Source organism: Scomber japonicus, chromosome 23, assembly GCF_027409825.1.
Source record: "Scomber japonicus isolate fScoJap1 chromosome 23, fScoJap1.pri, whole genome shotgun sequence".
Taxonomy (NCBI): Eukaryota; Metazoa; Chordata; class Actinopteri; order Scombriformes; family Scombridae; genus Scomber; species Scomber japonicus.
The window spans coordinates 25,113,809-25,128,826 of NC_070600.1; the positions used below are offsets into that span (position 1 = coordinate 25,113,809).

At 45.3% G+C, this 15,018-nt stretch overlaps 1 protein-coding gene across 1 annotated transcript in view; it reads left to right on the forward strand.

The window, feature by feature from the left end:
- The first annotated feature begins 758 nt into the window (after positions 1-758).
- LOC128353155 (NACHT, LRR and PYD domains-containing protein 14-like) overlaps positions 759-15,018 on the forward strand; it is a 31,150-nt gene continuing 16,890 nt past the window's right edge. Inside the window, exons 1-3 of the mRNA XM_053313836.1 lie at positions 759-828; positions 986-2,798; positions 3,878-4,048. Of these exons, the coding sequence (XP_053169811.1) occupies positions 759-828; positions 986-2,798; positions 3,878-4,048 (2,054 nt within the window). The remainder of the gene's footprint in view (positions 829-985; positions 2,799-3,877; positions 4,049-15,018) is intronic.

Sequence of the window (15,018 nt, forward strand, 5' to 3'; positions counted from 1 at the left end):
TCCTGTTTTCTCCGAAGGTGATTGTTTTTTTCTCCCATGCTTTTTTCAGTATCATCTCCTTTACGGTGAACTGTTGGAAATGAATGACAATCGATCTGGGAGGCTGGCCAGATTTTGGCTTTGGAGCCAGGGCTCGGTGAGCGCGTTGAATCTGTAGGTCCGAGTTTATAGAAAATTCTTCACAGAGCCATTTATCCATGAACTGTGCGACCGAGTTGCTCTTTGACTCTGCCTCCTCTTGAATGCCATACACCCGTAAGTTATTTCGTCTGGACCTTGATTCTAAATTGTCTAGTTTGTCCCCGAGGATTTTCTGCTCTTGCATTATTTCCTGCAGTGCGCTGTTTGCTTCATTACTCCACGACTCGATCTCCTCTGTGTCAGAGCAGCAGTTATCTTCTCATCCTGTTCTCCAATGTCCGTGGTTATTTTGGCAAACTTCTGATCGATGTCTCCCTTGAGTTCTGTCAGTTCATCTCTCATTTGTGCTGTAATTTCGTCTTTGACTGTTTTTAGGTCCATCTTCATTTCGCTTTGCAGGGTTTGAATTTGTTTGCTAATGCCGTCCAAGCTGCTTTGAAATGAGGCCATGTTAGCTTGTGGTGTTAGCGTGCTCTTGTTAACCACTCGGTGTATTTCTTTGCTTTGGGTGTCCGGGTTCTTTTTATTCTTAGTTTTTGTTGATGCTCCACTCATATTTTCAGTTTGAGTTTGTCTGTGTCTACGTCTCGAGTTTTAGTGGAGTTTAGGGTGTTAGCATGCGGGAGCTCTTGCAGGACTTACGCGTCCATGCTGCTCGCCTGTCCCACCGGAAGTCCCTGATCACTGGTTTGTTGCTTGTACACAGATTTACAGTAACCAGTATTGTACAGGTTAACATAATCCCAGATTACACATGTAACCTGGTTTCTCTGTGTAACCTGGTTACATAAATACATGTAAACGCACTGATGGATTTTAAATCTATATTTTTCTTCTCTTTCAGCAGAAAGTGGAAGGCAGGAGGGTTTAGATGATCATCAGTTCATTCTGATAACAAGATGTCAAGATGTGGCTGAAGAAACTGATGAAGCAGGAAGGAAAATCCCCTTCAACAGCTCCTACACTGAGGTCTACATCACAGAGGGACAGAGTAAAGAAGTTAATACCCAACATGAGGTGATGCAGCTTGAAACAGTTTCCAAGAAGAAGACCCTCCATGACGCTCCAATCAAGTGTCAGGACATCTTTAAAGTCTTACCTGACCAACAGAAACGCATCATCAGAGTCGTTCTGATGAACGGCGTCGCTGGCGTTGGAAAGACCTTCTCAGTGCAGAAGTTCACTCTGGACTGGGCACAGGGCTCCGAAAACCAAGAGATCAGTCTGCTGATTCCACTTCTGTTTAGGGAGCTGAACTCAACCAACGATAAGAAGTACAGTATGCTCACACTGATCCATCATTTCTATCCAACATTACAGAAGCTCACAGCAGAGAAGCTCACTGGCTGTAAAGTTTTGTTCATCTTTGACGGCCTGGATGAAAGCAGACTTTCACTGGATTTCAACATCAGTGAGGTCGTGTCTGATGTCACACAGAATTCATCAGTCAGCGTGCTGCTGACAAACCTCATCAAAGGGAATCTGCTTCCCCGAGCTCTCATCTGGATAACTTCCCGACCTGCAGCAGCCAATCAGATCCCTCTGACATTTGTTGACAGAGTAACAGAAGTACGAGGCTTCACTGACCCCCAGAAGGAGGAGTACTTCAGGAGGAGATTCAGTGATGAAGAGCTGTCCAGCAGAATCATCTCACACATCAAGACATCCAGGAGCCTCCACATCATGTGTCACATCCCAGTCTTCTGCTGGATCACTGCTACAAGTCTGGAGGAAATGTTGACTACAGACCAGAGAGGAGAGCTGCCCAAGACCCTGACTGACATGTACTCACACTTCCTGTTGGTTCAGATAAAGATGAAGAGGCAAAAGTATGAAGCACACAAGACAAAGAGGAAGAAGTATGATGAGGAACTGATGGAGGCTGACAAGAACCTTCTTCTGAAGCTGGGGAGGCTGGCGTTTGAACAACTGGAGAAAGGAAACATCATGTTCTACCAAAAAGATCTGAAGCAGTGTGGACTTGATGACACAGAGGCCTCGGTGTTATCAGGAGTTTGTACACAGATCTTCAAAAGAGAGAAACTCAAGAAGGAAGCAGTCTACAGCTTTGTTCATCTGAGTATTCAGGAGTTTCTGGCTGCAGTCTACATGTACCACTGTTACACCAGCAGGAAGAGAAGGGTACTGAAGAGCTTCCTGGGAAAAGAATACAGAAACTCGTCTCTGGATGACTTCCTGAAGAGAGCCATGGAGAAATCTCTCAGAAGTAAAAATGGCCACCTGGATCTGTTTGTCCGCTTCCTTCATGGCCTCTCTCTGGAGTCCAACCAAAGTCTCTTAGGAGGCCTGCTGGGTCAGACAGACAACAGTCCAGAAACCATCCAGAGAGTCATCAACAACGTGAAGGAGATGAACACTGTGCATGAAAATGATGATATCTCTCCTGACAGAAGCATCAACATCTTCCACTGTCTGATGGAGATGAACGACGGCTCAGTACATCAGGAGATCCAACAGTTCCTGGAGTCAGAGAACAGATCAGAGAGGGAACTCTCTGTGATCCACTGCTCAGCTCTGGCCTACATGCTGCAGATGTCAGAGGAGCCTCTGGATGAGTTGGACCTGAAGAAGTACAACACATCACAGGAGGGACGACGGAGACTGATCCCAGCTGTGAGGAACTGCAAAAAGGCTCAGTAAGTCCAGATGTGATTAACATTATAAATCAGTTTATTTATTGTACTAATGCACTTTGTAGTCACATTCATATTTATTCTTTATCTTTGTACTAAATATCACCTGATATATATTGTTTGATGTGCTGTTGTTGTGTTGTATGTGCCTTGTAAGGTGTCCTTGAGTGCTTTAAAAGGTGCCTTTAAATAAAATGCATTATTATTGTTATCATCATTATTATTTTTATCGTTAATGTTGTTACTGTGGGATCAATCAGCTGGGCTAATCAGAAAGTATGAGTACCTGTAACCTGAGGTGGCTCCAATGTCTTCTTCAGTCTCTTCATGAAGAAGAGACAGCTGAGCATTGTTCTCACGTTGTTCAGCTGAAAAGTAAATATTTCAAATGCATTTTTTTATGCGGTTGAGTAAATAATAATCCATGAGTGTAGTTGCGTCAGATAGTTGTTTGAAATTTGATCCACATAACCAAGGACATGTTAGGCCATGTGTGAATGAGATGGTGTATGTAAACGAGAATTGTTATTGAGTTGCTGTGGGATGAATTAGTTAGATAGGTAGGTATTTTATTAGCATTTGTACATTTGTACATTAGCAATTGAAATATATGCATATATAGATATATATATATATATAGGCATGAAAGGGTTAATCAGAAGGTTTGAGTACCTGTAGACTCAGGCGGCTCTGATTAACTCTGCTGTCTCATTCTGTGGCAGTTGTCCTCACAGCATGCTGCTGAAAAGTCAAGACAGTTGTTTTAAATGAAATAATGCATGATGACACACCACTGGTTAATAAAGTCAATATATATTGATAATGATATTTCTGAAAAACGGCCTTCTAGGAGGGCCGGAGAGTGAGAGAGAAACCGCCATCTTGAACTTCCCCTGTTTAAGAAGGCTCCCAACGGGTGACCTTAATCACTTGATGAGGGGGAGGGACCAGAGCATCTGAGAGGAGAGAAAACAGAGTATAGGGCAAGGCAGACTAACCCATTTACTATGGAGGCCTAGGGCTGTCACACTGAACCTTGAGCCAGTTCATGACAGTATGTTGTAATATTTGTGTCATTACAGACTTACTGCCTGTAAACTCTCAGACACTGACTGTGAAGTTGTGGCCTCAGCTCTGAAGTCCAACCCTGATCTGACAGAGCTGCACCTGAGTCTCAACAAACTGCCTGATTCAGCAGTGAAGCTTCTGTCTGCTGTACAGGAGAGTCCAAACTGTAAACTGAAGACTCTGAGGTCAGTTCACTGTAACTTTGGTATATTTTTTGCTGTTTATTAAAGTCTGTGTAAAGTAAGAATAAATATGTGTTCTGAGTTTTCTTTTCACACAAAAGTGTGTTATTAACCATCCTGCCAAATTTGAATGATTATAAAAAATCGCCAAATATATGAAATCAGGCTTCAAAGTTGTGTAAAAGTCAGCCTCTTTTTCTGCTCCCAAACGCTGTGGGCGTGCCCGCCGAGTCTGCTGAAGCCCCACCCCCTACCAAGTGTCACCTGTTAATCAAAGTCACCCCCTCTACCAGAAACATGGACGCTACGTCTCAGAGCTTTCAGCAGCTAGCTCGGCAGCTAACTGGCTAACTGTAGACTGTAGTAGTAGTAGTGTGCACTGAATGAATTTATACCTCTACAGCAGCAGGGGAGGGTTTATGTTAATCACTGCCCCGTTACATAACGCAGCGGTGATTTTCAGACCCACCCACTAAATCCTGAACACAGAAATCTTGAAACACAGTTTGTGAAGCCTAGCTCCACAATTCAAATCTAAATGGTTGAAATGCTTTTTACACCTTTTTTAGAAATACATTTATGACCTATTTAATATGTTTAGAAGAAAATGTCTGAATTCACTTTACACAGTCTTTAAATTCAAATCCTTCACTGAAGATTAAAATGTTTGGTTCAAGATTAAAAGTCTGCAGGTCAGAGTGAGAGTGATGAGAATGATTGTTTCATTCAAGCACAGTGAGACAGCATCAGCTGAACTGGGAGTGTTCTGGTAGCTTACTGGTTAAGATGCATCCAGTATAACTGCAGCTTCCACTGATCTCTGTTTATCTCTCAACTGTCCTTTTACATTAAATGAATACAATGACTCAGATTTTTTTTTTTAAATATCATTTGAACCACTGATGTGAAGAACAAATGTTCATCAAAATAATGAGCATCAAACTGCTTCATCATCCAATCTGTGAAGTAAATATAAAGTGTCCTCTTTCATGATAACAGATGATGTAATATTTGTGTCATTACAGACTTTCTGATTGTGAACTCTCAGAGACTCACTGTGAAGTTGTGGCCTCAACTCTGAAGTCCAACCCTCATCTGAAAGAGCTGAACCTGAGTAACAATGAACTGTCTGATTCATCAGTGAAGCATCTGTCTGCTGGACTGGAGAGTCCAAACTGTAGACTGAAGACTCTGAGGTCAGTTCACTTTTCTATTTATTAAATTCAAATTCTTCACTGAAGTTTTAAATGTTTGGTTCATAAATTTCAGGATTTCTGAACACAAATCTTTTCCGTTCCGTCCTCTTCCGCTTATCCGGGTCGGGTCGCGGGGGCAGCAGCCTAAGCAGGGAAGCCCAGACTTCCCTCTCCCCAGCCACTTCGTCCAGCTCTTCCCAGGCGTTCCCAGGCCAGCCGAGAGACATAGTCTCTCCAGCGTGTCCTGGGTCTTCCTCGGGGTCTCCTACCGGTCGGACGTGCCCTGAACACCTCACCAGGGAGGCGTCCGGGAGGCATCCTGATTAAATGCTCGAGCCACCTCCTCTTGATGCGGAGGAGCAGCGGGTCTACTCCGAGTTCCCTCCGGATAACTGAGCTTCTCACCCTATCTCTAAGGGAGAACCCAGCCACCCTACGGAGGAAGCTCATTTCGGCCGCTTGTACCCACGATCTTGTTCTTTCGGTCACTACCCAAAGCTCATGACCATAGGTGAGGGTAGGAACCAAGATCGACTGGTAAATCGAGAGCTTCGCCTTTCGGCTTAGCTCTCTCTTCACCACGACGGATCTGTGCAGAGTCCGTCTGTCGATCTCACGCTCCATCCTTCCCTCACTCGTGAACAAGACCCTGAGGTACTTGAACTCCTCCACTTGGGGCAGGATCTCATCCCTGACCCGGAGAGTGCACTCCACCCTTTTCCGGTTGAGACCATGGCCTCGGATTTGGAGGTGCTGATTCTCATCCCGGCCGCTTCACACTTGGCTGTGAACCGATCCAGTGAGAGTTGGAGGTCACGGTCTGATGAAGCCAACAGGACCACATCATCTGCAAAAAGCAGTGACCCAATCCTGAGGTCACCAAACCGGACCCCCTCCACACCCTGGCTGCGCCTAGAAATCCTATCCATAAAAATTATGAACAGAATCGGTGACAAAGGGCAGCCCTGACGGAGTCCAACCCTCACTGGAAACAAGTCCGACTTATTACCGGCGATGCGGACCAAGCTCTGACACCGGTCATACAGGGAATGGACGGCCCTTATCAGGGGATGCGGTACCCCGTATTCCCGGAGAACCCCCCACAGGTTGAATGCCTTCTCCAAGTCCACAAAACACATGTGGACTGGTTGGGCAAACTCCCATGCACCCTCAAGGATCCTGCAGAGGGTGTAGAGCTGGTCCACAGTTCCACGGCCTGGACGAAAACCACACTGCTCCTCCTGAATCCGAGGTTCGACTATCCGACGGACCCTCCTCTCCAGCACCCCCGAATAGACCTTACCACGGAGGCTGAGGAGTGTGATTCCCCTGTAATTGGAACACACCCTCCGGTCCCCCTTCTTAAAAAGAGGGACCACCACCCCAGTCTGCCAATCCAGAGGCACTGCCCCCGATGTCCACGCGATGCTGCAGAGTCGTGTCAACCATGACAGCCCCACAACATCCAGGGCCTTGAGGAACTCGGGCCGGATCTCATCCACCCCCGGGGCCCTCCCACCGAGGAGCTTTTTAACCACCTCGGCGACCTCCACCCCAGAGATAGGAGAGCCCACACCCAAGTCCCCCGGCCCTGCTTCCTTACCGGAAGGCGTGTCGGTGGGATTGAGGAGGTCTTCGAAGTATTCCTTTCACCGATCCACAACGTCCCGAGTCGATGTCAGCAGCGCACGTCCCCACCGTACACAGTGTTGACGGCGCACTGCTTCCCCCTCCTGTGACGCCGGATGGTGGTCCAGAATCTCTTCGAAGCCGCCTGGAAGTCTTTTTCCATGGCCTCACTGAACTCCTCCCATGTCCGCCTTAACAATGGAAGCACGGAACATGGCCCACTCGGACTCAATGTCCCCCGGTACATGGTCAGAGCTCTCCCGGAGGTGGGAGTTGAAACTCTCTCTGACAGGAGACTCTGCGAGATGTTCCCAGCAGACGCTCACAATATGTTTGGGTCTGCCAGGACCGGCATCCTCCCCCACCATCGGAGCCAATTCACCACCAGGTGGTGATCATTTGACAGCTCCGCCCCTCTCTTCACCCGAGTGTCCAAGACATGTGGCCGCAAGTCCGACGACACGACTACAAAGTCAATCATCGAACTGTGGCCTACGGTGTCCTGGTGCCAAGTGCACATATGGACACCCTTATGCTTGAACATGGTGTTCATTATGGACAATCCGTGACGAGCACAGAAGTCCAATAACAGAACACCGCTTGGGTTCAGATCGGGGGGGCCGTTCCTCCCAATCACTCCCTTCCAGGTCTCACTGTCGCTACCAACATGGGCGTTGAAGTCCCCCAGCAGAACGAGGGAATCCCCAGGGGGTGTGTTTTCCAGCACCCCCTCCAAGGAGTCCAAAATCCTGGATACTCTGAGCTGCTGTTTGGACCATAGGCACAAACAATAGTCAGGATCCGTCCCCCCACCCGAAGGCGGAGGGAGGCTACCCTCTCGTCTACTGGGGTAAACTCCAACATACAGGCACCAAGCCGGGGGGCAATAAGTATTGCCACCCCTGCCCGGCGCCTCTCACCAGTGGCAAGTCCAGAGTGGACGAGAGTCCAACCCCTCTCGAGGAGACTGGTTCCAGAGCCCTTGCTGTGTGTTGAGGTGAGGCCGACTATATCTAGCCGGAACTTCTCAACCTCATGCACCAGCTAAGGCTCCTTCCCCACCAGAGAGGTGACGTTCCACATCCCTAGAGCTAGCTTCTGCAGCCGAGGATCGGACCGCCAAGGTCCCCGCCTTCGGCTGCCGCCCAGCTCACATTTCACCCGACCCCTTTGGCCCCTCCCACTGGTGGTGGGTCTGTGGGAACGGGGCCCCATGTCCCTTATTTGGGCTGTTCCTGGCCAGGCCTCACGGGTGAAGGCCCGGCCACCAGGCGCTCGACCCCGAGCCCCACCCCCAGGCCTGGCTCCGGGGGGGGGGCCCCAGTGACCCGCGTCCGGGCAAGGGACACGAAAAACCATATGTCGTACTCATCGTTGGGGTTTTCTGAGCTACCTTTTGTCTGGCCCCTCCCCCCGGACCTGTTTGCCATGAGAGACCCTACCAGGGGCATAAAAGCCCCCGTCAACTGAGCTCCTGGGGTCATTGGGACAAGCAAACCCCTCCACCATGATAAGGTAGTAGCTCAGGGAGGGGTCAACACAAATCTGTAGAATTTAAATGTTTTCAGGAATTTAAAATCCACAGTCTTGTTGTGAGTAAAAATGACTTCCAGAGTGTAAATTAATATGAGGCTTCAGCAGTCTGAGTTCCACATATCAAGTAAGTATGTTTGTGTTTCTTCAGTGTTTCCTTGCTGAGCTGCAGTGGAGGGATCCAAACTCAAAGAGGGAATTTAGTTCTAAATATTCTGTTTGAAACTGCTCCGGTTTACTTGTGTGAATGATCACTGTCTTTTAGGGGAGCTCACAGCACTGACAGAGGACTAACATTGTATAGATAGGCTAGATATGATAATCGATTAATGAACACATAAAACCTCCACAAGCGGTTACATTCAACAATGAATAATAATAACATACATAGCCGGTCAATTTACATTGTGCAGACATCCCAACTCTCCCGGAAGCTCTGGGAGTCTCCCGCGTATTGATAGCGTCTCCATGACGCCCGCAAATGAGACGTGGAGTGAACGAGCAAGAGACTAGAGAGCGTGTGTGTTTGTGTGACTATAAATGCAGCACGTGTGAGAGCAAAGCGTCCTTATAAGTCTGTGTGTACTGATACCACTATAACTAATAGACAAACAACAACACGTGTATGACTATACAAACAAACAGAGGCCTGTACTACGAAGCTGGATTTTCTCTTATCGAAGTAACTTCAGTGTTAGCCCTGGGTTTTCCGTACTACGAAGCTGGTTCACTTCTTACTGGGGTAAATCACCATGGTAACTTATGCTGAACGGCTAACCTGCTCCGGAGCAGGTTATGTTCTGGATAAGAGATCAATGAGTATAAAAGCACCACCTCCTGACCAATCGGTTCTCTTAGAAAATGACCTGCCCATTCTTATAAGAGCCTGTCAACACGCGGATCGTGAGAGGAGCGCTTAGGATAGCAAGAGTTTTTAGGGATAGATGCAATTTTTTAATTGACCAAAATATATATTTGTAAAATAATCCTTGAGGCACATGAGGGATATTAGTCTGTTATACAGTTGGTTGGACATCATTCACTCAAATGGTTGAAGCGCATAATAGGTTTGTATTTTGAATGTTGAATATTAAACTAACTTAATGTCTCTATGAAAGGAATGGCACTGAGGAAGCGCTCTGCCCCAAACGTCTGTGCCGTAATAAAGTGAAATTGTGTGATCAGAGTGCTGTTTGTTTATATTGTCCAATTTATTAATATTCTAGCTATAATCTCATGAATTTACAAATTAACAGAGTCGGCAATTTTCTGCCAGCACTCCTTCCTGGCTTTTGCTGCATCAGTGCTGCTTTTGGCCTGGATGATGTTTGAATTCTTCATATTGTTGAAGAATAATTGTCTGCTCCTCCATGGTAAAGTAGTCTGCTCTGCAGAGTTTCTCCATGTTTGTGATTGGTCAGACGCTGCAAACACCTCCCCTTTATGTGAGCGCGCAGTGATCCAGATTGGAAAACCCTGGGTTCAATTACCGAGTTGATAACCAGCTTCATAGTACCGCTTATCCTAGATTGCGGATGTCTGGGTAAATCAACCCAGGTAACGGAGAGATATCCTGGGTATGTTAATCCAGCTTCGTAGTACAGGCCTCTGGTGTGGTCAAGCAGGATGTAGCTTAACTGTATCTTATGCTACTTCACCAACAGTTGTGTGATGTGGGATGTAAATATGTGTACGTGTGTGTGTGTGGTTAGTACAAGAAGAGAGGAGAGAGAGTAAGTGGCTAGCTTTGTACACAGATAAACATGCACACAGCATGGAGGCTGTGTACATGTGTTACCTAATACTGGCCGACAAAGCTGTTGTTTCTCTCGCTCAAGATGGCAAGTTAAGTTAAGGTGCCAATAACGGTAGAGACGTAATTGTAGAGGAAATGCAGTGGCTGGTCTGTCCACAGATATTGGCGAGCCACAGTGCGGTCTATAGTTGCTTTATCTGGTCTTTTTACTCGACTACATAATTTGGGCTTCCAGCTCATAAAACCCACGAAAACAGGAATTCAAAAAATTCTCAGTTTCTCAGTTTCTGCAGAAAAAAAAGAAATAAATTAGGATCACTTCAAATCAATCAAAATATGGTACTTTCAAAATGATATGTCAATATTCAATACTTGGTTGGGAATCCCTTTGCCTTAATCACTGCCTCGATGCGACGTGGCATTGAGGCAATCAGCCTGTGGCATTGCCTGGGAGTTATGGAAGCCCAGATTTCCTTGATGCTTGCTGTCAGCTCTTCTTTGTTGTTCTTCCCCTCATTTTCCTCTTGAGAATACCCCATAGATTCTCAATGGGGTTTAGGTCCGGCGAGTTGGCTGGCCAGTCAAGCACTGTGATAGCATGAGCATCAAACCAGGTTTTGGTGCTTCTGGTGGTATGGGCAGGGGCCAGGTCCTGCTGGAAGATGAAATCTGCATCTCCATACAGATCCTCAGCAGAAGGAATCATGAAGTCCTCTAAAACATTCTGGTAGACTGTTGCAGTGACCTTGGACTTAAGAACGCAGAGTTTACCAACACCTGCACCGGACATTGCACCCCAAATCATGACTGACTGTGGATATTTCACACTGGACCTCAAGCAGCTTGGGTTCTGTTCCTCACCCGTCTTCCTCCAAACCCTTGGACCTTGATTCCCGAATGAAAGGCACACTTTACTTTCATCGGAAAAGAGGACCTTGGACCACTGGCCAACAGTCCAGTGCTTCTACTCCTTGGCCCAGTTGAGACGCTTCCTACGTTGCCTCAGGTTTAGAAGTGGCTTGACCTGAATGTGGTGGTTTTTGAAGCTGTGACTCCCGCCTCATTCCACTCTTTCTGGATCTCTGCCAGATTCTTGAATCTTCTCTGTTTGACAATCCGCTGAAGCCCACGGTCATCTCTTTTGCTGGTGCATCTTCTCCTGCCACATTTTGCCCTTCCACTAGACTTTCCATTGATATGCTTGGACACAGCACTCTGTGAACAGCCAGCCTCCTTAGCTATGAACTTTTGTGGCTTACCCATCCTATAGGAGGGTATCAATGATGGTCTTCTGGCCAGTTGTCATGTCTGCAGTCTTCCCCATATTGAACCAAACTGAGACAATTGAACCACACTGAAGCAATTTAATTAAAAAAATAAAATTTGGGCTGATTTCTTCACAGTATTCTAATTTTTTGAATTCCTGTTTTCGTGGGTTTTATGATCTGGAAGCCCAAATTATGTAAAAATAAACAAATAAATACTTGAAATCGTTTAAATTGTGGGCCCTGAATCTATAATCTATGAAAGTTTAACTTTTTGAATGGAATTATGGAAATTAAACAACTTTTCATGATATTCTAATTTTTTGAAAGGGTCTGTAGTTGGTGCTTAATTATTGTCAATAAATGTCTTATAATAACACATGATTACATTGATTATTACAGTCATTTTTTCAAATTTCCAGTCAACTTTTAACATTGATTTAATGCAAGGCAGTGTGGAGTCACACCCTCTGAATTGTACTACGTCATGAATCTGTTAGCAATAGGACCCTGTGTCAGGCCCCTGTCACAAAAAAAAACATGCTTCTCCGCTGGTGGGCCGCCCTTCCAACCTACCACCAGGCTAAGCAAGTTTTCTGGGGGAAACCCTGAACTGAATTAGTTTTGTCTAGGTGGACGTAATGAATTGGCAAGTGAGTGTATATGCACAGTCTTATATTCTTAATGGCAACTGTAGCTCAGGAGGTAGAGCAGCTGTCCTGGCTCCTCCAGTCCACATGTCAATGTGTCTTTGGGCAGGATACTAAACCCCAAATTGCTCCTGATGGCTGCACCAATAGTGCATGAATGTGTGTAAATGTTAGTCTCAATCTGATGAGCAGATCACATTGTGTGGTAGCCCCTATCATCAGTGTATGAATGTGACATGTAGTGTAAAAGTGCTTTGTGTGATCAAAAAAAGACTAGAAAGTGTTATATAAATACAGTACATTTACCTTTACCATTTACAAAAGATAATTAGTTGTCATGACTTGTATTGCTTGGAATTCTCAGAACTCAAAAGTTTGAGGTTTTTTTTCCATAAACTTTTTTTTACAGTGCATTTATTGATTACTTTTCATTTAATTTAAATGTTGATGACTGAGGTTATGATTTGGCTTCCTGGCTGATGATTCCCCTAGTTAGATGTTTTTTGGCATCTAATTCATGTCAAATAATTTCTTTTGTAATTTCTGTAACTGCAAGACAGCATTTACAGCAGGGGTAATTTTTACATATTCCTTAGATTTCTCTTGACCTTTAATTCCACACTGCTAAATGATATGTGCTTCTGTTGATCTATTTCTGAGAGCTTGTAAAGTTTTCCTCACCTTTCCTGACCTTATATGGTATTTTGGGGGAGTCATTTATGTTAATGTATTATTCTCAGGAACACATGTTCATTTAGAATAGGTGGGATTCATCATGTTTCATTTATGACTATATCCGGGGCGGCTGTGGCTCAGGAGGTAGAGCGGTTCAATTCCAGGCTCCTCCAGTCCACATGTCGATGTGTCCTTGGGCAAGACACTTAACCCCAAATTGCTGCCGTTGCTGCACCAACAGTGTATGAATGAGAATGAATGGTTAAATTCCCCTTGATGAGCAGGTTGGCACCCTGCTTGGTAGCTCCTGCCATCAGTGTATGAATGGGTGTGAATGGGTGAATGATATGTAATGTAAAGCGCTTTGAGTGGTCGGAAAGACTACAAAGGCGCTATATAAGTACAGCCCATTTACAAGTGTTTGGTGAACTCAATGTGGCACACTCGTACAAGGCCACCTCACAAAAAAAGTATAAGAAATTTAAGAAAAAAATAAACATGTTCTTGCATCTGACCCAATGTCTGATCAGTGATACTGACCAACCAAAACAACACACACACACACACACAAATGACCCATGCTGTGAATGCTGTCACAGCATGTGTGCGTTAGCGCAACGTAAGTGTTCACTAATCAAGATGTCCTCATGTTAACTTAGTGGAGACAGACATGGGATCAGATCACACAGACACACTGTGCACATTATGGAAGCCTCAATGTAACTCCATTTTCTCTCCTTCATCTGCAAGATTAAAGCTAAACAAAGATTAAAGTCTGCAGGTGTGAGAGAGAGTGATGAGAATGATTGTTTCATTCAAGCACAGTGAGACAGCATCAGCTGAACTGGGAGTGTTCTGGTAGCTTACTGGTTAAGATGCTTCCAGTATAACTGCGGCATCGACTGATCTGTCGTCTTAGGGACACAATCCCTAAGACCTCCCAGGAATAACTCAACTCAATAACTCACTGCGATGTCAGAATTTAAAACAGTTGACCAAAAAACCATAGAGGTAACAGTTCAGCATCTAAAACCATCAACATGCTGTCTTGACACAATGCCATCAGATTTTTTTTAAACTATTGTGAACTCTGTCCAAACAGATTGGAGACAATCAGGCACGTTTCCTAAACTCCTAAAAGTTGCTGCCATTAAGCCACTCTTAAAAAAGACAACGCTGGATGCTTCCATGTTAACCAACTACAGACCTATCTCAAATCTTCCTTTTATAGCCAAGATCATTGAGAAAGTGGTTTTTAATCAACTCAGCAATTTCTTGAACTCCAGTGGCCTTTTTGACAAATTTCAATCAGGCTTCCGACCTCACCACAGTACAGAAACAGCTCTTATTAGAGTGTTAAATGACATAAGGTTGAACACTGACTCAGGCAAGGTGTCAGTTCTGGTCCTGTTGGATCTCAGTGCTGCGTTTGACACTGGATCACAGTATACTGTTGAACAGGTTGGAAATTTGGGCAGGACTCAGCGGAACAGTCCTAGACTGGTTCAGGTCCTACTTGGAGGACTCAGCGGAACAGTCCTAGACTGGTTCAGGTCCTACTTGGAAGAGCGGAGTTATTTTGTGACCATTGGAAGTTATGAATCTGATCGAGTGGCTATGACATGTGGAGTTCCTCAGGGGTCAGTTCTTGGACCCCTTCTGTTCAGTCTATATATGCTGCCTTTGGGTCAAATTCTGCAGAACTCGGGGTAGAGCATAGCTCAGTGGGTAGAGCACCCGCCCCAGCATGTCATTCCCCCCTCTCTGCCTCCAGTTTCCTGTCTCTCTCCACCTACCTGTACATTAAAGGCAAAAAAGCCCCAAAAAATATACTTAAAAAAAAAAAAATCTGCAGAACTCTAATGTAGACTATCGCAGTTATGCAGATGACACGCAGATATACCTAGCACTGTCCCCAGATGACTACAGTCCAATACAGTTATTGTGTCACTGTTTAGAGCAAGTCACTAATTGGATAAACCAAAATTTCCTTCAATTAAATCAGGACAAAACTGAGGTCATTGTTTTTGGCAATAAAGAGAAGAGGATTGCTGTCAGTAAACATCTCGAGTCACACTCTCTAAAAACTACGGACCAAGTCCGAAACCTTGAGTGAAGGGTTTTATGTCTCAAACAGACCAGGAGAAGTTGATTCATGCTTTCATCTCAAGTAGACTCGACTACTGTAATGGTCTTCTGACTGGACTCCCACAAAAAAGCATTAAACAGCTGCAGCTCATTCAGAACGCTGCAGCTCGAGTTTTGACCA